Raw genomic sequence first — 22367 nt, forward strand, 5'->3', positions numbered from 1 at the left:
TGTCGACAGGCGACTATGTTGGTTTCGAAAATCGGGATTGAAGGAGATGCACGTTTCTTCTGTAGTTCAAATCGCTTGTGAAGAATGGGCTCTGTGACATAGGCATATGATGCTGCATTGCTGATCTGGTGGTGACGGGTAGCATTGAAGGGTGCAAGGGCCAAGTATGGCTAGAGTGCACCGAGTGATGGTTTAAAGCTCCAGCAATCTTGGAGGCCATACACCGCATGGTGCTGCTGCATGTTCTGAGTCAATAATTTGCCCAGAGAGGGCGCTACACTCATCTAAAATGTGCCAGCATGGGGTGTGAAGAGATAGCATCAGTGAGTTCCTTCCCTGGCATTGACACCAGCATGAAAAACAATGGGAAAAAGTGAAAAGAGGGGGAAATAGGTTGTGACAAAATAGACCCTGAGGTGTTACACATTCCCATTTCTTATGCCGCTGCATCTGTGTTAGTATGCATCCCCAATTCATTTGTTGGTCGCCTGCATAAAAGTAAACATCCTGTCCTTTTGTCTCGTCATGCTGTCTAAAGCAGGCTTGGTGGAAGGAGATCAAAAGTAGAAAGAATGAAAGCTTGGTCTGGAACAAACAGGATGCCCTGGAATGGATGGCCTGCAGCTGTCTTTTTGACAGGCCAGTTGCTTCGAGTGCCATTTATGCTACACTTCTTTCTCCCCTGTTTACTTTCCTTTTGGCTCTCTTTTTCGACTCGGGTGGGACCAACTGTGTCTGTACGTTTTGTTCTGCGCAGCTGGCTTTCAACAGGCATCCTGCTTTTGTTTTGTTTCATTTCATGCTAGGTGACAGGGTCGCGGCCTTTGCAGTCTTTTATTTCTCTTCTGTGTGTTGTCTTGGCAGCAACGATGTGTCCAGCATTCCTCCTATCATTTGTGGGCTCTATCAATTTCCAAAGATCTAGTATGCCCAAGTGCAGTCGGAGCTGCACTTAGGCCTGCACTTGGAAGAAGAGGTGCTGCCGTATCTTTTCGGGGGAGGGTGGGGGTGTTTTCTTTGTGATCTCTTCTTCCTCTTCCTTAATAATAAAAACGTGGGCTACTTGTGCACTTCCTGGCCTGTGATAAGTATGCATTAACCGTCCATAACTTTTAGTACTATGCTGAAATCGTGAGCTTGTTTGACCAGGGAACCAAGAGCAAAATATGGTGCAAACAATAAGAGAAAACAAGCGGCTTTTCCATGCATCTATCAAAGCCTGGAGGCATTGGAGGATACTTTTCGAGCATTTGTTTGCATTTAGCCCCTTCCATGCCGCATAATTATCTCGAATTCTCATCCTAAGTGGACCAATTATTTTTAATGACGCCAATTTCCAGCATGTTTTACGTCCTTGGAAAGCATAAACTTGCTTCTGCTTGCACCGTTGCATGGATTGTGTGCTGCCAAGTACCAAAAGCTCGACAAAGTACTGAGACAAAACGAGGCTCAACCATGGCATGGCTAGAATATGTGAAGTAGTACTGCTGACGAGCTGAACTCGTCCTTGGCCGTTTTTAGAAGAAATGCATAGACGAACCTGGCTTGTCGAAGATGCGGAAAGGGTTAACAGAGTAGCAAAAAAGTTGAACCACATCAAACTGCGTGCTGCGAAGCTATCTGTAGTAGAATGTGAATGTAAAGAAAAGTAAGGCATCAGATGCAAGTATGCAAAAATAAAGGAATTGGAATAGCTTTTTGGCACATGGATAAATTTAAAAATATATATATAGTGGTGACAGGGAAGATGTTTTATTTTTCTCATGTTGCTTGCAGTGGCGAGATGGATAGCTGCTGTGCTCCAGCATTAAATGTAAAGTTGGCATTAACTTAGTAGCAGTATAATGCCGCTATGGGGGGAACTTGTGCTAGTGTCTCAAACACTCCTTTCTAGTCTCTGTTTAATAAGACTCGTTAGTCGAAGTACCCTTTCCGCTTGTGTATGTTGATGTAGCAGATTGTCTGGAACAATTCTGCCTCTCCGTCTTTCGTGCCTACTCACCACTGTGTCATTGTCTCCTGCCCTGCAGAGTCGTGGGTGGAGCTGTACTACGGTGCATCGTCTTCAGCGTCTGAGCGTGCCACGCCCCCCTTGACGGGCAACATGCACATCCTCGAGAAGCTGCTGCTGGAGGCCCAGAGAGACTCTAATGTGTCCTCCGCACGTGGCAGTGGCAGGTGAGTTGCGGTCGTGTTTATTGTGGAAAAATAAAGGGGGGGGAGGAGGGAAACGGCATGGCATTTCTGCTTACGCACCCGTTTCCCACATTTACGGTAGGTTAAAGGCTGACTGCATCGAAATTTGGGACCCCGTGAAAAGCCTGATTTCCACTAAAGAGACTGACAACCAATTTTCATGGTACCCATTTTTTCTCGTGCCATAGAAACCTTACCGATCAGAGTGTCTAGTCACAAAGTGCTAATGCGTAAAATGCTGTGGAACATTCTTTATCAGAATTTTTCGGTCTGCAGTGAGGATGTAGTCGTTCACTGGAAGCATGCTGAAAATGGTGATAGGCGAGCGCGATAGCGATTATACATTGGCATTAGTGGGAGGCAGACGACAAGTGTGGCTGTAGCTGTTACAAAGTATGGTATTGTTTATCAGGTCGACGTTCCAGCGATTCAGGTTTCCTGAACTGTTAAATTATTTCTGCGATAATAGCTACATGCTTTCACAGTTTCCTGTCCAACTGCTTTGGTATGCAACTAGTCCAAATGAAACCAATCGGATTGAAAACGAAACGATGCCTTTACACGTGATGCGGAGTTCAGCGTGTTGCCGTAGCCAAGTGTGTGTTTTTGATTTCCGAAGCATAGAATAATGCGCGAGTGTCTAACAATATACCAACTGTAACTTTAAGCAATAATTATGCTGTACTTTACAATGGTCAACCTATGTACAGTAATCTCGTAGAATACATCCGAAGTACCAAGATTTCATGGCCAGGTCTCTCCTCTTACTGGTTTTTGAGACTTTCTTTGCCAAGTTAAAGTTATAACTGCTACTTAAATTGCGAACAGCGTGCTGGATTCTATCACTATAAATCATGGTCATTTCGTTGCCATCAACGTCTTGCAACACATTCTGGCCAGTTCTCACTCCCTTCAACACGGATATACAGGAGCTTCCGTGCAAAATTTTACCTTTGAAATACGAGCAGGTGCGTCGTGAAAAGCTAGTGAAAATGGCATGTTGTCGATACTGAAACTGAAAACCTTGAATTGCAGCTCCTTGACCCAAGCTTAGAGATTCATGTAGTGCCAGCGGCTGCCTGTGTTGTGCTGAGAAATCGCGGCAGTGACGTGTCATGCATGCTTACTGCCAGGTGCACACATTGTCTGCTCAGATGCTGTTTGACAGCTTGTGGTGACAAGATTGCACTGGTGCACTGCCAAGGTTGCTTCGATAGTATATGTACTACACATGCACAACCAATTTCGCCAAAGGGAAATTTAGTTTTATTTGGCTTTTACGACAAATCAGTTGAGTGGATGAAATGTCACAAAAAAGGAAATTGTTGTCGTCCCAAGAAGAACACAAAGTTCCTGTTTTTTTCCATTGTAGTTTTGCTCTAGTCTGGTGTTGATGACAATTCCCTATTTCATGGACATATGGTAAACACATGTTCCTATGCATGAACGTGTCCTATGCACTTACTTCTGTATTCTCAGTTGTGGGGGTTTTGTATTCTGATTTCTTGTCTTTAATACCCCCGAAATTTGTAGGTTCGGTTGGCTTGGTGTAATGTAGGCATCATCAGTTTGCTAAGGACTGCTTGACAGAGGGTTTGCGGGACATAGGGGGGGAGTTTTGTGCTGTGACTTGATTTCTCATATTCAGAATGTTTGCTTTTTGCCCTGTTGCTGGTAAAGAAAGGCTTATGTCTGAGTAATCGCCCTGGAACTAGGGTTGCCAACTGTTCTGAATTGAGCAGAACAGTGCATAGTTCTGAGTAAATTCCCCATGTTCTGCCTTGACCCAGTCGACATACTTTCCTACAATAATTAAGCTCTGGTGCAGCAATCGTTCAGCCACCATGGGAATGATGGGTAGTCTATAGATTTGTTTGAGCTTCACCCCTTTAGATTCATATGTTCTTGTGGCTTTCTTTATTACGGTTTATCTCCCTTCATTGTGCTCAATTTGAGAGCAATCTATACTTTTCCAAGCGCAGAAGGCTCTCCGGACACGCACAATCATTACTAATTTAATTGTAGTGGTTCAGCCTGTCGAAGTGTCCAAACCAAGGTGTGCCAAGCACGTCAACGTGTTCCCTTGACCACGAGAAATTCATAAGGACGTTCTATGCCGCTTGTCGATGCATGGGTCGTGACTTAATGCTTTCAATATCGGGCTTCTCTGATAGAGGTCCTGTGTTCAAATTTTGATATCAGGTAGTTTCAATAATGTTTCTTTAATTATTCATTACACAATACTAATTTGTTGAAAATGATGAATTTACAAAGTCACGAAGTCGTTTGAAGGCATAGGGACGAAGTTTAGGCAAGTCCATGTACTTGCCATCATTCCCACGCTGGTTGAACTGCCCCGCTTGCAGCTCCCATAGGACACCAGCGCCAGAGTTTCTTCTGGTAATTTTTCTATAAAGCTCTATGGGGGGGGGCCAGTTGAGACAGCCAAACGTCCCGACTTGCATTTTTTTTTCTACTGGATAACAATAAATTGACCGAAATTCCTTTTCATACTGCCCGACAGCTCGTTTGCACATTCTCATTTATATTGAGTTGCATTGTTACAAACGTAAACGCGGTTTCGCTCTTGCTGTGGTTCTAGTTCTGTTGTAGGCCCTAGCTCTTCACAGTACCTTGACCGTATTGGTAGCTGTGTTAGTCGGGTAACTATAGTGCACCTTTGTTGCTGTAAGTCATGACACAGTGGGATTAAAAAAAAAAATTTGTTCACAGCTTTGCTGCACGTACAGACTGGCAAGACTAACAGAGTTGATCGTCTCCAGCTGCTCTCCCTGTGCTCCCATCCACTCAAGATTTCGCAACCCTACTAAGTGCACTTGCTTTTGATAACAGAAGCGCTACCTGAAGCACTCTGTTAGTATTTACGTGTTGTACAGAGCTGGACTAGCATTTTGTAAAATACTAGTTTGGCTGGCTGGTTTACTGTGGTTACATGCTGTCATGAGTTAGTTACGTTTCACAGGCAAAAATCACTAATAAGCTAGAAAGGTAAAATAGTGTGATATGCCCAGGTCTGAAAGAATAGAATTTGACACATGAGCGCTAACTGGACCTGGCGCATGCACAAGGCCAGCCATAATCACTCCGAACGCCGAGTTCCACTGGAGTAAATGTTTTTCATCAGATTTGTCAGTTGTAAGTTGGTGCTCGTTTGTCTCATTCCTTTATTTCAGTCCGGTGTGTATCATGCCATTTTAACCTTTTGACGACATACCAACCAGCCCAAATGTCTGATCTTCTGGAAACACTAGCTGAAACAATGAAGGGAGAGATTAGGAGGATGGGGTCATTGGGCAAACTTGTGCTCACAATGCAAAGCAACATATAAGTGACCATTATAGCTGCAAGTCAGATCACATAAGAGTGCTTGCATCTGTCTGCTAATTATACATGCGTCGTCACACATTCCAGAGCAGTTGGTGGTGCTTTGCGTAGCTTTGCAACTACACTATTTGCATCACGTCTACATATCTTATAAGGATGGGCCCATCTTAGGTGAAATGATTGATATATTTGCAAAGTACTGAATATAGCAAGGTTGTCTTGGGCCACAGCGATAAGCTGGTAACAGTGATAACACTATGGAAGTGATCATCAGTAAGTAAAAAACAGTGTGTGCATGGCATTGCGTTCACATGCGCAAAGTTCACACCTTGCTCATGTGAACACACATGTGAAAGCAGAAAACTGAAATACGGTTACAGGTCACGTGTGCATTGGGAGCACCACCTTACATTTATGAGAAAGCGTGATGCCCTCATGTGCGAGTGTATCAGTGTACTTTTGTGCAAGAACATGCTACATTTCTCGTATCAAGCAAATGTACACTCAAACTTCGTTATAGGGAGATGGGACATCATGAAATACTGGCTATAACAAAGTAAATGCAATTTCCATTGAAATCCCCATAGATTCATGTATTTAGAACCTCGTTTTAACAAAGTAAGATTGCCCTGCCAATAAATGTAATGAAAATGCATAGATTCTGTTAAATGTGGTTAAATCATTGACTAAATAGTTGAAATTGACATCTTAGTTGAAATCAAGAAAAAGAAATGGGCATGGGCAGGACATGTCATGAGGAGGGAAGATAACCGATGGTCATTAAGGGTTACGGACTGGATCCCAAGGGAAGGGAAGTGTAGCAGGGGGCGGCAGAAAGTTAGGTGGGCGGATGAGATTAAGAAGTTTGCAGGGACGGCATGGCCACAATTAGTACATAACCGGGGTTGTTGGAGAAGTATGGGAGAGGCCTTTGCCCTGCAGTGGGCTTAACCAGGCTGATGATGATGATGATGATGATGATGATGATGATGATGATGAAGAAACACTAACCTGGCTACTGTGCGTCTTACTTGAAGGTCTCATTTGGCTGTCATCAGATAGACGGGGGATCAGTTCTCTCATATTTATTGAATATGAAGTGAACTGTATGCCTCTGATTTTCTATTTGCAAAATATGTTTTGACATGAGATGATGTTCTTGCTGGAATGATGGAATCAGTGACTCAGCCTAGAGAGATTTTGTAACTTTTTATGTACTAAAGCAGTGAATGTATGTGAAGGTGCTTCAAAATTCACGATCTTGCTCTACCAGTGCTGCAGTTCAGCTGTGTAACTCAAAAAGAGACACTTTGCGCGTGTCCAGCGCCTCACAAAAGGCAATGGACACAACAACCAGCCAGATGGCGCCACCAGCACCTGAGGAGCGGCGAGCCTCTTTCGACCGCTCAAAAAAAGACAAAACCTGCGTCACGGCGCCTGTAATTAAAGGGCCGTGAACTAATTTCAGTCTCTTAAACAAACAGCACCAAACACACTTATCACAATGGAGACACAGATACTGCAGTGGAATGCCAGAGGACTTCTTCATAACCTCGACGACATTGCAGAACTACTGCACAAACACAATCCAAAGTTGCTGTGTCTTCAAGAGACACATCTGAAACCTACTAACATTAATTTCCTTCCATTAATTTCCATTAATCCAGAATGACAGCGACGAGGCTACTGCCTCTGGCGGTGTAGCAATAGTAGCCCTCAAATCTGTCGCTTGCTAACCCGTCTCCCTTAACACGTCCCTTGAGGCACTGTCAGTTTGGGCCATTCTTTTTAATAAATTGGTAACTGTGTGTTCCATTTATATACCAACGAAGCAGCATCCCGCAAAAAGACTTTTATAACCTCATTGATCAGCTTCCCGAGCCTTACATACTTGTGAGAGATTTTAACGCTCATAACACGATGTGGGGAGACTCACGATGCGATGCGAGAGGTCGACCCATTGAAAATTTCCTTTTAACCTCAAGTGCGTGCCTCTTTAATAAGAAAGAACTGATGTATTATAATCCACATCATAAATTATACTCGTCAATAGACCTGTCTATCGGTTCTGCTTCTATCTTTCGTGATTTAGAGTGGTCTGCAATTAAAAATCCGTTTGGAAGTGACCACTTCCCATTAACTCTAAACCTAGTAACACAACATGACTTCCCTCCGCCTGTTCCTCGCTGGAAACGAGCCAAAGCTAATTGGAAATGCTTTAAAAGATCCACCTACATATCACAAGATTTTATAAGTGATTTTAGCTCAGATCATGCCGTATCATATTTTACCACTTTTATCATTGAAGCAGCAGAAAAGTTCATCCCTCAAACAAGCAGCACTTCATTGAAGTGACGAGTCCCCCTGGTGAAATGAACATTATAGAGAGGCACGGAGGAGACAAAATAAAGCTTGGGGCAAACTACGTGAATGCCCTACGGCTGAAAATTTAGTAGAATTTAAACAGGTGAAATCTCAGGGAAGAAGAATGCGGCGACAGGAAAAGAGGGCAAGCTGGCAGAGGTTCGTTTCAGCTATAAATTCATATACTCAAGAGGCTAAAGTATGGGACGGGCTTAGAAGGCTAACGGGACAAGAAATTCATCAGTTGCCCCTAGTAAATGATGGAAGGGAATAGCTTGGAAGCTCAAGCTGACGCACTTGGGAACATTTTGAGCGCATTTACAGCACAAATCATTATTCCAAGGCATCCCTAATGGACAAACAAATAGCAGTACATGAGACCATCAACCATAAATGCAAACAGAACGAATCCTATAACCTCCCTTTTAACATTGCCGAGTTGACAGCTGCCTTGGCTGCATGTCAGAACTGCGCACCTGGACCTGACAGGATCATATACGACATGCTTAAACATCTCCACAGCGATACTGGTCAACAACAGCACAAAGGGCGCCTTTCGATTCTTCCGGTCTGCACTTGTGGGCACACAACAAATCGCGAGTGGCAACGATAGTGGCCACGTTTACATTGATACATTAGAAGTGTACCCTATTCATGTACCGATGCTTGTAATGCAGCTAAGATATTCGCCCACCCTTAGCAGACACATGCTGTATTAGGATAGCAGTGAAGACAAATGCCGCAGTTTCCGCAGCATGCCCGCGGTGTGTTCCTATGTCACTGGCAGCTAAGCGCGCCCATCTCTGTTTCTGTCCCCTTAAAGTGGACATGGCTACGTTATTGTCGCAAACTTGCCGATATTAATGATATTATTCATTACTGATACGGAATAAACTTTCAATGCGCCTAATATACTCAAGAAAAGAAAAATAATTGCGTTCGGCGCGTTCGACTTGCTCCGCCAGCTGCCATTTTTGTTTTGGGGTCCCGCACTAACAGCGGCAGCCGCTTGCTTGTCATCCCGCAGCAAATGTGGGATGAAAAGAGAAAATGTTTCTTTTCGTGGGAAATTTAACCTGCGTAATGATCGCACCCCTGAATTTGCATCAATTTTTTTGACAAGAAAGTGCAATCATTATGCGAGTAAATACGGTAAATAGAAAGAAGCTATTGTGATGCCTGTTTTAAAGCACAGGAAAGGTACAGCATTGTTAACCAGCTACCGTCCTATAGCTCTTACGATCTGGCTTTGTAAGCTCTTTTAGAAAATGATCAATCGCCATCTCGTATATTTCCTGGAGTGTAGCGAAACGCTTGACCCATTTCAATGTGGCTTCAGGGAAGGGCGATCTACAACCGACCATCTTGTGCGCATCGAAGCAAACATTCGCGATGCCTTCATCCATAAACAATCCTTCTTATCCATGTTTCTTGATCTGGAAAAGGCGTACAACACAACTTGGCGGTACGGAATCCTGCGCAACCTGTCGGCACTGGGCATCCGCGGCAATATGTTAAACATTATAGAAAGCTACCTACAGAACCTTGCATTCCGGGTGAAAATAGGTGGATGCACTGTCACATACGTTCATATTGGAAACTGGGGTACCCCAGGGTGGCATGCTCAGTTGCACGCTCTTTGTAGTTAAGTTGAACACTCTTCGTGCATCATTACCACCAGCTATTTTTTATTCCCTCTATGTAGACGAGATACAAATTGGTTTCAAATCCTGCAACCTCGCAGAGTGTGAGAGACAGGTACAGCAGCAAGGTGCCCAAGTGGGCAGACAGAACTGGATTCAAAATCAACCACCACAAAAGTTCTTTTGTTCTCTTTACAAGAAAGAGAGGTCTGGTTCCAGATCCTTGTGTAGAACTATGTAAACAGCAAATACCTGTCAATAAAGAGCATAAATTTCTAGGTATTATACTTGACTCCCGGCTTACTTTCATTCCACACATTAAATGTCTTAAAGAAGAATGTCTAAAAACAACGAACTTACTGAAACTTCTATCCCACACAACATGTGGTAGTGACAGGAAGTGAAGTGTTTGATGAATCTTTATGATAGCCTAATTTGATAACGATTGAATCATGGTGCCGTTGTATATAACTCTGCCGCTCCGAGCGCGCTAAAGATTCTCGACCCTGTCCACCATCTAGGTATCCACTTAGCCACTGGCACTTTCAGGACAAGTCCGATTGAAAGCTTGTATGCAGAAGCAAATGAGTGGTCAATCCACTTGCAGAGAACATACATCAGCCTCACATATTTTCTCAGAATACACTCTAATCATGAACATCCATGTTTTAAAACCGTTACCGATATGACGTGTGCTACACTTTTCCGCAATCGTCCCTCTGTAAGACAGCCTTTCTCGCTGCGTGTGAAGGAGCTTAGCAATGAAATGCATGCATCCTCGAGCATCGCTAAATGCATCCAACCACCTGCATCAACACATCAACCACTTGCCACTCCTTGGGAGTGGCAGGTGGTAGAATGCGACATGTCCTTTCTAGAAGTTACAAAGCATGCTGCAGAGGTCGAATACGAATGCATTTCCTAGAACTTCAGTACAAGCGCTTGTGCATAGAGTACACAGACGCTTCCAAGTGACATGCCGGAGTGTCCTATGCAGCCGTCAGCCCATCTCGGAATCGGATGTACTACATCCAGAAACAAGTATCTTTATGGCCGAGGCGTGCGCACTATTGTCGGCTGTAAAGCATTTATAGAAATCAAGATGCCAAAAAGCAGTTATATGTACAGACTCCTTAAATATCGTGAAGGTCTTCATGTCACTCTGGAAACATAAAAATCCCGTACTTATTGAGGTCTATTTCAGCCTGTGTAAAGCTCATCTATTTACCAGCATATCATTATATACTGGGTACCTGGCCATAGGGGAATTGAAGGTAACATTCTGGCAGACCTGACGGCCCATGAATTGCATCCCATGCTGTTAATGCTACTGCTGCGATCCCAGTCACAGATCTGAAGCCTTTTTTACGAAAGAAACTGCGAAACCACTGGCAACGCATGTGGGACAGAGAAATAAATAACAAACTGCACGTGATAAAGCCACAGTTAGGTTTTTGGCCCTCCACAACAAAATCATGGCAAACGGATGTCCTATTCTGTCGTCTCAGAATAGGGCACACATTTGGGACCCATAATTTTCTACTTCCTGTAAATGAACCTCCAACCTGTGGTAGATGTGGTTAGAGGCTGAGCTTCCTCCATGTGCTCCTGGAGTGCCGGGAAGCCGAAGCTGAGAGAAACATTTTCCTCTTGCATATCGTTGTTACATCCCCCTTCACCCAGCTATGTTTCTTGGTAAGGAACTGCTCTTTAACACCAAGGCAGTCCTAGATTTCTTAAATGACGTTGTCCTACATGTTATAAGCCCATTAAATCCATAGTGCATCCTCTTCCGAGAGGATGCTGCTGTGATAATGTTTTGTATAGCACATGCCTCCAGGCCCTTGTGTTTCAAGGGCTCTAATGAGGCAGTCATGCTCTAGCAAATTTTAGTACCAGACATGTCTTGTACAAGGTATCATTATCTCGCAATGCATCTGAATGCTCATAGTTCCCGTCATTTGTCATCGCTATAATCTTATTACAAATAGATTTTATGCACTTTAGAGCAACTATATTTAAGGCCCCTTTACAGCCACATCACATCAAGCACATAGAAATCATACATCAACTGCAAGCCCATTAACATTGGCATGGCGCTCTTTGACCATACCTGGCCCTTGCACCAGTAAACATCACACATTCATTCATTCATTCATTCATTCTCCTACCACATATAGAAGCAAGTTAAGTAAAGAAAAATAACTGGACCAGAATGGTGTCCCTGTTCAACTTTAAGGGGAGCCAGAGTGCAATTGACAGCATGAGGAGGGAAAAAAACATATACTCGGCAATGAGGTGTTTGCATCCTACGAAGAGAAGCTTTTGTTGTCCGCCCAAGTTTTGCCTCTCCACATCGTAAAATGAAGTGGTGTGGTGACATGCCACTGTGTACAGCAAAGTGGCATGTGCCACCTTCACGTGAGTGCCCCTTAGGGCCGATTTACGCTCGAGCCGCCCACTGCCGCAAGCCACACCGCACGCGTGCGGCCGCGCAAAAAATTGCACATATCAAACACTTGTGCATAAATTTCGGTTTACAGTGTGTAAGGTATACACTGTGCACACAGTGTAAATGGTAATTTGCGCACAAGTGCTGGATACGTGCAATTTTTCGCGCGACCGCAAACGTGCAGTGCGGCTTGCGGTGGTGGGCGGCTCGAGCGTAAATCGGCCCTTATGGCACCGCAAATTGCCATCCTGCTTTTGTAGAGAATAAGTCTCATTTCATTGCGATAGCTATTGTAGGAACACACTATAGGCATGTTTTTGCCACTGCTGCTGTCTCGTCACAGTATCGACAGTGCATGTGCAGCCTGCATGCAGAGGTTTAGCGAAGTCTTCCGAGGTGCCAGTAATGCAGACTGCATTGGGCTGCAAAAGCGATGAAGCCAGGTGGGATGCACTCTCGTGCTCCACTCGCTCGGCGCGGCAGCTGAGCCAAGAGCGGCTTCTACCTTCCGCTGCTTGTATGTTCGTTGTACGCACACACACTGGCGTTCCCATTGAGCAGCTGTTTCCTGCTGAACAGATGTTTGAGCCGAACTGCCTGTAAACATCAAGCTATATCTATCTAAACCTTTCATTGGGCACTAACAAGCGTGCACGATTTCCGGTCGGTGCTTTCCCGTGTGCCATCAAAATGCGATGCCTGCAACCCCATTGCCACCTTTTTTTCAACTGCCACTGCCTTTTCCGCGTTGCTTATCATAAGCTGATAGATTACTTCGGCAGTACTTATATACTATTCCCTCATACTTGGGAGACATTGGTGTAGCCACACAAATACTGCAGTTATGAAAATGTCACTCCATGCGCAACTCTGGGTAAAATGCCATCTACGTCACAACTTCTTGACATGTTGCTGTTATAGTGAATGAAGTAATTGTTGTGTCAAACAATGTATCAACCTATTTTGCTTCCAGTATGTGATGCAGTGATACACTGCGATTCCTTGCTTTTAAATGCAGGCAACATACTTGTCTGTATCGGCAAAGGTCTTATACTATGAACTTATCACTGTTCGTGTCTCATTATAAAGTGGTTTATACCTGTACACCTTCAACGTAATCTTCTTCATATACAGAAGGCTTCCTTTAATTCGACTCTGGTTATTTTAAACCTGAAATGAGCTTTCATTGAATAATTCAAACTTGGTTGGTTGTCACGCATGTGCCCAACCCCAATGGTGACCGCTGTAGCGACTTGACTGGTGGCAGTGTCTGTCTTGGTTCCACTCTGGCTACAGAGAATGCGTCAAACAATTGTCATCTTGCATCGTAAACACCTATTTTTGGCATGGCCCATGAAGATTTGAGAGTGATAATGATAGCTCACAGTGAACTATTAGTGTTCACCTGATTTTAAAGCACGCCATTTTCTTTTCAAAGAAAGTTGGTTGAGAAATTGCTTGTGCTGTACACTCCAATACGAAAGCAAAACCACATATGCAACAGCCTACCGTCAGAGCCAGCCTGGCCAGCGCCACCATCAATGCCATTAAAATATTGCGACCATGGTTGCCAACAGAACAAGCTGTCAATTGCATGACTACGATGATGCACCGTTGTTTGTTTGATCATGAAGGTGCATTTAAAGAATAAGTTATTTTACAGGTTAAGCTAGCAGTAACAGGTCGTGTCAGATGTTCTCAGTGTTCCGGAGAATTGCATATGCCACATGAAGAACTGGCAAAATGGTTAGTCTAGGCATGCACCATCATTGCAGTTGCGATTGTTGCAGAGTTTGATAAATGCGGAATACCAAACGTGTTGTGGACCATACGGAGGACATGTTGCGATTCTTCATGGACAGTGACAATGATATAAGGCGATAAAGTCTTAGAGTGATGATAATGAACATCATTTATTTATTTGTTTATTTATATACGAAATTCCTGCAATAGCGTAATGGCATTATGCTTGGGGGGAGTGCATATACAAAGCCGGCATAGGAACACGTTACTATGACACATTGCTAGAAAAGAATATGAAAACAGAATGCAGAATATAAAAGTGATAGCATATCACTACGCTTAGTACAATATATGCAAATGCAAATGGTAATGCAATATGCAAATGGTAAAACAGTGAAAAGTTATAATACAAATGTCACAAGTGGCAAAGAGGAGAAAAAGACACTGTTATCAGTTATGTTTACCATGTTCTCAATGAGTTGGTTCCATTCTATAATTGTTTTTAAAAAGAAGGAGTTCGCAAAACTTGTGCTTCTGAAGAAGTATTCTTGTACTTTGTTCATGTGCTGACAACACTGAATATACGTTGGTGCCAAAAAGTATTCCATTTTATTAATTCCTGTTTGATTGGAATATATCATCATCACCATCAGCCTGGTTACGTCCACTGCAGGGCAAAGGCCTCTTCCATACCTCTCCAACTACCCCGATCATGTGCTAATTGTGGCCATGTTGTCCCTGCAAACTTCTTGATCTCATCTGCCCACCTAACTTTCTGCCGCCCCCTGCTATGCTTCCCTTCCCTTGTAATCCAGTCCATAACACTTAATGACCATCGGTTATCTTCCCTCCTCATTACACGTCCTGCCCATGCCCCCATTTCTTTTTCTTGATTTCAACTAAGATGTCATTTGACATCATATACTGTGTAAAGATTTTAATTACAGTTTTTGCCTTCAAGGTTGAAGGGGCAATTAGGGGGCGGCAGGCATCGGCTATGCCAGTGCTATAGAGTGCAAAACTTCATTGAAATTACTTTAAAAATGAGCCTCGGTTCACTGATCAAGTTTGCTCAACTGAAATGTTCACCATTCAGAATTTTTGTCAGAAATTATTTTGACAGTATTGTCGTGCTGAGCAGGTAGCCTCTTGAACTTTCATGATGTGAATTGCAGCATCAGTTTTATTTGGCGTCTTCTTGTCTGCAGTCCCAAGAGCCCACACAGTCCGGCAAGTGAAACCGTCCCCTTCATCATAAACAGGGTACGTGTGGCTTCTGCACGCTCTCGCCTTGCCCATTGTTTGTTTGTGCCGAAGCGAAGCACGTATTTTGTCTTCTCCATTTCAACTGTGTGGCACAGTTGAAATGGTAAAGGCAAAAGCAGCATGAAACATTATCCTTAGTGATTCGATTGGCAATTAATTGAAAAAAAAAACAAATCCGTTTCCATTTAATTCACCCTGTGAAAATGGATGTGCAGCGCATCTGGTGTGGATGTTAGACAACGTTACACAAGCACCACCATCCCAAGCGATGTACATCATGCACGCGCATGTGCGGAAGTGCAGCCTACATCGTCGTTCTTCTAGGCTGTCCGTGAAACGCAGGTGCCTTATCGAATTAACTTAATGTTTAAAAGTAAATTGCATCAGAAAATGAATAAAGTATTACTTACAAGCTGTAGAGACGATAGCGTCATATTCGAATATACCAGAAAACATTAATCTGTTATGCGGAAACTGAAAGGCAAAGACAGCCCCTTTCCTGCTGCCGTTTGAGGTCTGTCTGAGTGGCCGCGGCCGCTAGGTGGTGGTACTGTTAGCACACCCTACATCCTCATTCTTGTGGGCCCTCTGCGTAATGCAAGTGCGTCATTGAACTGATTGAATTAAAGTAAAATGTGTCAGAAAATTCATGAAATATGACTTGCACACAACCTAGAGATGTAGTATGGGATTGTTACTTAAATATACAAGAAAACATAATTCTGTTACACAGAAAGTCAAGCACAAACCTCTTTTCCAACTGACGTTTTTTTGGGTGAGCATGCCCCGGAAAATCCTGACCAACTAGAGGGTAACAGCTTCGCTGTTAGCGTTGCTGCAGTGGGACTTTCGCCGCACAATCCTAGTGATTACACTGCTTGGTAGCAGGGACCGCATTATCAATCCCTCTTGGACCTTGTTAGATCCGCAAATCTTTTGTCATTCATTTAAACATCCTTATTCGCCGATCACATCCCATACTCCTGTATGCCCTGAGGCATTTACCCTCGCAGTAAATAAAACAGCAACAAAAAACACAGCTTCACTGTAAGATACCCCACATAAATTAGCCTCAAGAAACACTTCATGCAAACGAGCTGTCACCAAGTCAAATTTTTCAGTTTTGTCCACAGTCAAATGATATATGTTGTCTAACAGGCCAGCAACAAGCTGTATAGAACCTACTACGCTGATCTTATATGTCTGATCTATTCTACTGTTACTTCTGTTTGAACTCTGTTAGAACTTGTGTTGGAATTTTTGCTATGGTTTACTTTGGGACATGCACACATGATTCCTGCTGCTAGCACTCCTTGTCACATCAGTTTTATGATTGTGAACGGTTGCAGTCATCGAGTTAACTCTGTTCAGGTGCGCCACTGGGCGTGTGACAGCAGCCTTGTATTGTGTAAGCAAATGTTTACTGCCTTTAATATTGCTCGTAAATCTACAATAGTTTAATGGTACATGTTATAGCATATAGTACTTTGCTGTCGATGTCGATGCTTCACCTTTTGGGTGAAATTGCCACTCTTTTTTACCAGGGTGACAATTTGTGCCATTGCTAAGGACCAGCCTGGTTGCGCAACATGTACAGCTTGCTGGTGTGAATACACCTCAGTAATGACTTTTCTGGGGTCACATCTCTGTGCAGTAAACATGATGAAATTATAGTTGGCTTGATTGTTTAAATGTGATGCGCGCCCCTAGCTTTTTGTATGAGGGTGATCTGCCTGGCTGTTAAGTATGTTGTAGTTTTCAGCGGAGTTTATTTTCGGGATATGTTTGAATTACTTGAAGCACAAGTAGATTTATTTCTATAAACTTGGAGGTGTTGGCCTGTGCTGCTTTGAGAATGTTGGGCCTGCAAGATTGCCTTAATGCAGCTCCTTTCCTATCCTCTACAGTGCCTTATACCTTTACATGTCATGAAAAAATAGCATCAAACTTAAATACGAAATAAATGAAACAATCTCGGTGTCATTGTTCTTCAGTAAATCTCACTAAATTTTCAGTCTCTCAAACCTAGCTCCTCCTCAGTGCCTTGAGAGAGGCACTGAGAACTCCTAAAGTTTCAAAGTTTGACATTGCCTGGCTCTCTCACTGTGTAGGAGGAGAAGCAAATTGCGACCGATTGGATCTGGGACTGGAGCAGCCGCCCTGACCAGCAGCCTCCCAAGTGAGTCTCATTCTGTGCATCATTTGCATGGAGGAAGGAGAAAGGCCTGGAGAAAGAATCATGGCGACAATTCCAAAGCCTAGTCGTAAAAAGATCTGAAGGAAAGGCTGATGTGAAATACGCCCCCACCACATCATATGCAAGTGTTAATTTCTAGTTGCCAAGAGAGAGAGCCCTCACGCTGCAATCTTCTAGCCTCCTGCTTAGCTCAAATGGTAGAGCAACTGCCCCAGAAAGGTGTTGGTCCCGGTTTCAAACTCTGTACCAAATAAAGTTTCCTTCAGCTGCAAAACTTTCTTTCTGAGAAACCCATTGGGTTTTCTTTGTAGTTTTGTCAACAGTTTGGTGTGTGACAATTTTTTCCTTGAAGGCCTCTAGGAAGCATGGTTCGAGCACCTTGGGGATGGGGATTGAGACATAAAGAGGAAATAAAGGAGAGAGAAGGTCATGGCGGTGACAGGGCCAGTGGCTGTCAGCGGCAGGCAGGAGCTCACTTAACGGTTAGACACCACCCCAGTGTACTCCAGGAACCTGAGGAGACACCTGAAGGTTAAGCTGTGGTGCCAGCCGAGGAGTAAAAGTTGTGATGCCAAGCGTGCGGAGTGTATGAAGAGTATAAAATGTAGAGTGAGTGGCAAGGGCGATTGTGATGAGGGCATCACAAAAAGATACCACTAACTGAACAGTGGCTTGAAATGTCTGGCAACCAAAAAGAGCGTATTTTTCAATTGACAGCACGCAGGTGAGCCCGAAGGAAAGGAGGGGGGCATCATAGGAGTTGGTGCTTGCTGATCCTAGCTGCCCGACGTCATGGGCGCTTCCAGTCTTTTTCCTTCCTCCATGCTCGTTTGGAGCACTACAACATTCTGTCCTTCCTTCCCCTGCATCGTGTCATGAAACTGCAAAATTTTGTCCCCAATAAATAAATGCCAACTACCTTTGGCAGCAAGCTATATTGAGGTGTGTTATGAACTCCTCCTTTCTCATAGAGTGGGATAGGATTACAGAACCCACCTTTGCCAAAAAAAGAAAAAGAACCCACAGTGCACACTGCAAAGTGACATAGGCCCTGTACACATGACAAAACCGGTTGTGTAATATGTAGTCTAGAAAGCCTTGAGAGCTTAGCATCATGAATATGTAGCTGCAGAAGGTGGTGTATTTTTGAACTCTGGGAAGTAACTAAATGTGTTTTGCAGGTTCTGGTAATGCTTTGCCTTGTCAATCTTTTCAACTAAGCCTTGAAGCTAGGTCAGAAAGTTAGATGAAAAACTTGGATGAAACTTACCAGACCCCTAATCCCAATTACTTGTTTCTTAGTCCTAAGTGATCCTAAGTCCTAAGTTAGCAGCACACATGAAAACATGTTGTGCAGGCTTTTCTTTTTGGCTTCGGGATAGGTGCATCGGTGATTGTGTTTAATGAAAGTTAAGTCTGCTGCATGCCAGATATATTCAATCATTACTCCATTACGTGAACAATTCATTGCCATACATTTATTATACATGAGCTATTGTTTTTTAACCAAGATCATATTTATGATACAGTATAGCACTTCATTCATTGTCCTTATGTTAGGTTGTTCAGTAACAATATTATGTAGTAGACCTGGACAATGCCTGTTGTTATGACGGGCAGTCAGGAGTTGCGCTGTTATACCTGGACTGCTTTGTGCTGCTACAGTCACCCTCAGTTTATTCGACCCTAGCGGGACTGACAAAACTGATCGAATCGTCTGTCGGGTCGAATTTAACAATGTACAAAAAAGGAAAGAAGCTAAACATATAGCTAATTGATTTGGCAGTATTAGCCCAGTTCAAATGTGTCTCCTAATTAAGTGCATGCGCACTTTCTGTGTGTCCAAAGTCGAAAAATACCTTAGACATTACATTAAAGCTCCTAAGCTAAAATGCACATGCGATTTTTTTAGCAGGAAAAATAGGCAAGGGTCTTGGCACCTGTTACGCAATGGTGGCTAGTTTCCTAAAATCAGCTTTGCCGCAATACATCCGTATTTTGCGGTAAGGCACACATACGTCATGACGGCGATTTTGATATCCGATTCCACCGTGCAGGCAATTTAAGGCCCCATTTTCTTGGGGAAAAAGAAAGCATCCTTTAGAGTAGGATAAATATTCTAATCAGACATTGTAACCTATGGTTAATGCTTTGAAAATCTTATGGTTATGGTTAATGCTTTGAAAATAGGCATTTTCTACAGGAGAGTCGTGTATTCAGCGCACTTACTGTCCCCTTAGCTCCATCAAGAAAGATACTGCTGCTAGAGGAGTCACTATTCAAGTCACCAGGAGGGCAGATGCGTGCGTGCTGACAGCTCAAGTTTTTGAATGGTTCGGCAAGGGCCAATTTTAAAATTAAAATAAAGAAAGTTCCGTTCCATGGAAATGCATGGGTGATTGCCAGGACCTTTGGTTGGAATCTAATCGATTGAAAAATCGAATTAACCAGGGTCAACTGATCAGAAGTCTATTGTATTGCCATTCATTTACTACATGCACTGCCATATATTCACACTATATATGTATTGCTCCTGTGGTCCGAGTTCCAGGTTACATTGGAGGATGCTCTGCTCAAGCTTGGATGCATTCTTTTTATGCAGGGATTGGAACTTCCGTCACCCACCAAGTGTGGGTGGCATCCGGAAACGCCCCGTGTTGAGTTTGCGTGGTTCGCGCATCATCCGCCTGGCCGACATCTTTCCCCTACTGCTGCTCAGCAACATCCTCTCAATACTGCTGGGGGCTGGCATAGGGTGGGTGCATTGCTGCTGTTTGATACTTTCATGCATGCACTTGTATTTCCTATTTAACTTCTATGTCGCTGTGTTTACATGTAGATAAAGTGCATATGTATTACCAGGAACAGCTTGGCATTTGATCATGCATGTAACAATGTGTATTCCAAAAAATGCAAGACATTCGAAAAGTCATAAAAGCTGGGAATGTGGAAGAAATGACAGTGAAACAGTAATCAGAATTGTCTGCATCAGACTCTATTGTCTTTATCATTAGCAATTGTGGTCATCATTTCGTCGCAGACACAGTGGAAGAATTGCTTCATCTCTGCTGTTTGCAGTTCCACCAACTGACACCCTTTTATCCTCAGACCAGTGATCGTATCGAATGTACAAACAGAACCCTAATTAACATACTGGTCATGTATGCTGTGGGAGTCTCACCCGTGCTCTTGGGACAAAGGAATGACAACACAGTAGTGCAAACAATCACAAGGGCATTTATTGCACCTTTCATAGATCAATGCCTGCTAGCCAAGTTGCTATCCACAAAACATGCCGATGGGCGCGCGACGAATCTAGAAGTACGACTCACCGCGACCGGATAATGAGCGAATATCTTCGCCCATGCTGGATCCCAACGCCTAGTCATTCACACGTATGGTCACGCGAACGGTGGCGTGTTCGGAGGAGGCCACGCGAGACGGTCTCGCAGAAGCATGGATCGGCGCACTCGCGGTATGTCCGCGGCGCTCGCCGACCCGCAACCCAAGTGGAAGAGCTTTCTCCTCTTCGCGCCCAAGGAACCCCGCCGGTAGGCGGCGCTAGCAGCGCAACATTCGCGCCATCTCTTGCACTGCGCTTCAACCACACTGACCGCCGTGGGCCCCAGGCCATGCGGCGAAGCCGCAGTGCAGGAGGTGGGAGTTATGCGGGAAAACAAGATATCAGGGGACGCGTGAGAGTTGCGCATCCCCACAACCACCCAACCTTAAATCACTACATATTCCGGCGAAACATGTCACGCGGTCTAACATCAACGCGTGCTTCCCGAACAAGGTAGTACATACAACAGTGGCCGCGCCGAGGAAATGTCCACACGCTGTCCATAACATGCGAGCCGACATCGCCCCTGGGGACACCGCTAGTCCACTGGTCACAGCAGCAGCTCTGCAGACTCGATGGCACGATTCCAGGCCAGGACTCCGGAAACAGCGACGCAGTAGTCGGCACGAGCAAGCATCGCTCGCGCCCTGCTGGCGAGAGCCGCAGTAGCTGTTGGTGACCGCTGGCTCTTTTCTCCGCTGCTGAGGTTTGCGAGCTGGATACAGGCCGCCGCCGAAGTCACTGCATCAAACTGGCCACAGCATCACCATCGCCCGGGGTGGCTCGATCGTAGTCCGGGGCAGCAGCGCAGACGATGTGCAGGTGACAGCAAACCGGGGGTGACTCCAATCATGCTGCGTACACTCAGCACACTGGACAAAAACTAAAGTAGTGCAAGGGAGAGAAATTCTGCATGCGCATCGCCCATGTGGTACACTGTTCAACTCGGCTAGCAAAAGATTGGGCGGCTACTCAGATGCTAAGTTCACGTGAATGAAGCTCGCTTCCTTGAGTCGAATGAGTAATTTCAATTCGTGCAAGGCTAACTAGAATGAGGGGAGCAAATTGCTACACGTAACGCCACGGTCCACCAGGTTGTGTCCCTCCACGTGCCACAGGCAGCTTCGTAAAGCCTTAGGCCTAAAGCGTCGCTACCCAGACAATCGGCATCCAAAAAGCAACACCCGAAATTGGCACAAAGCAGGCAACCGCGAGGAGACGTCAGCTCTCTTAGGCGGTCCTACCCCGCTCAATACACGCAGCATCCAAGTTGATGGCGCCAACCAACCCAGACGGTGTCGGAGCACCCAGTACCAGGCCGCAATACCAGTCAGCCCGTAGTGGCACTCGTGGCCTGCGGCCACCCGGCACCCAGAGCCGCGACTTCATCAGAGTTAAAGAGATAGAAGAAGCTATTTACATGAGAAATTCGGACCACCCACGAGGCTTCCGTACTCACTCGCTTGAGGCTTGCCAATGCTCCACGGGTGCTATGTCTTGCTCTCCCTGGATGCAGACCACATGGGTCTCGTACCGACGAATGTCACAAAAAGAAAAAAAAAAATACCACTTGCGAAAAGGCTTAGCATGCTGACAAGTTCAAACACACTACAGCCACCGTCGCCTTGCTCAAGAAAGCACGCCGTCAACACTAGCTATCAAAATCCATGCTAGCCCTATGCTTCGGTTCAAATAAAGGCCTCGAACGAAGCAAAACTGTTAAAACTATCGTCCGATGCACCAAGAGGTCCACGTTGGGCGCCAGATGTGGGATTCTCACCCGTGCTCTTGGGACAAAGGAACGACAACACAGTAGTG

General features: G+C 44.5%; 1 protein-coding gene across 1 annotated transcript in view; it reads left to right on the forward strand.

Moving 5' to 3' along the window:
* The window catches only part of BNIP3 (BCL2 interacting protein 3), a 106967-nt gene that overhangs the window by 70694 nt on the left and 13906 nt on the right, over positions 1 to 22367 (forward strand). The window contains exons 2-5 of the mRNA XM_075702731.1: positions 2031 to 2178; positions 14952 to 15006; positions 17121 to 17188; positions 19809 to 19961. Of these exons, the coding sequence (XP_075558846.1) occupies positions 2031 to 2178; positions 14952 to 15006; positions 17121 to 17188; positions 19809 to 19961 (424 nt within the window). The remainder of the gene's footprint in view (positions 1 to 2030; positions 2179 to 14951; positions 15007 to 17120; positions 17189 to 19808; positions 19962 to 22367) is intronic.

The sequence above is a fragment of the Dermacentor variabilis genome, chromosome 8 (assembly GCF_050947875.1).
Source record: "Dermacentor variabilis isolate Ectoservices chromosome 8, ASM5094787v1, whole genome shotgun sequence".
In the NCBI taxonomy this organism is placed as follows: domain Eukaryota; kingdom Metazoa; phylum Arthropoda; class Arachnida; order Ixodida; family Ixodidae; genus Dermacentor; species Dermacentor variabilis.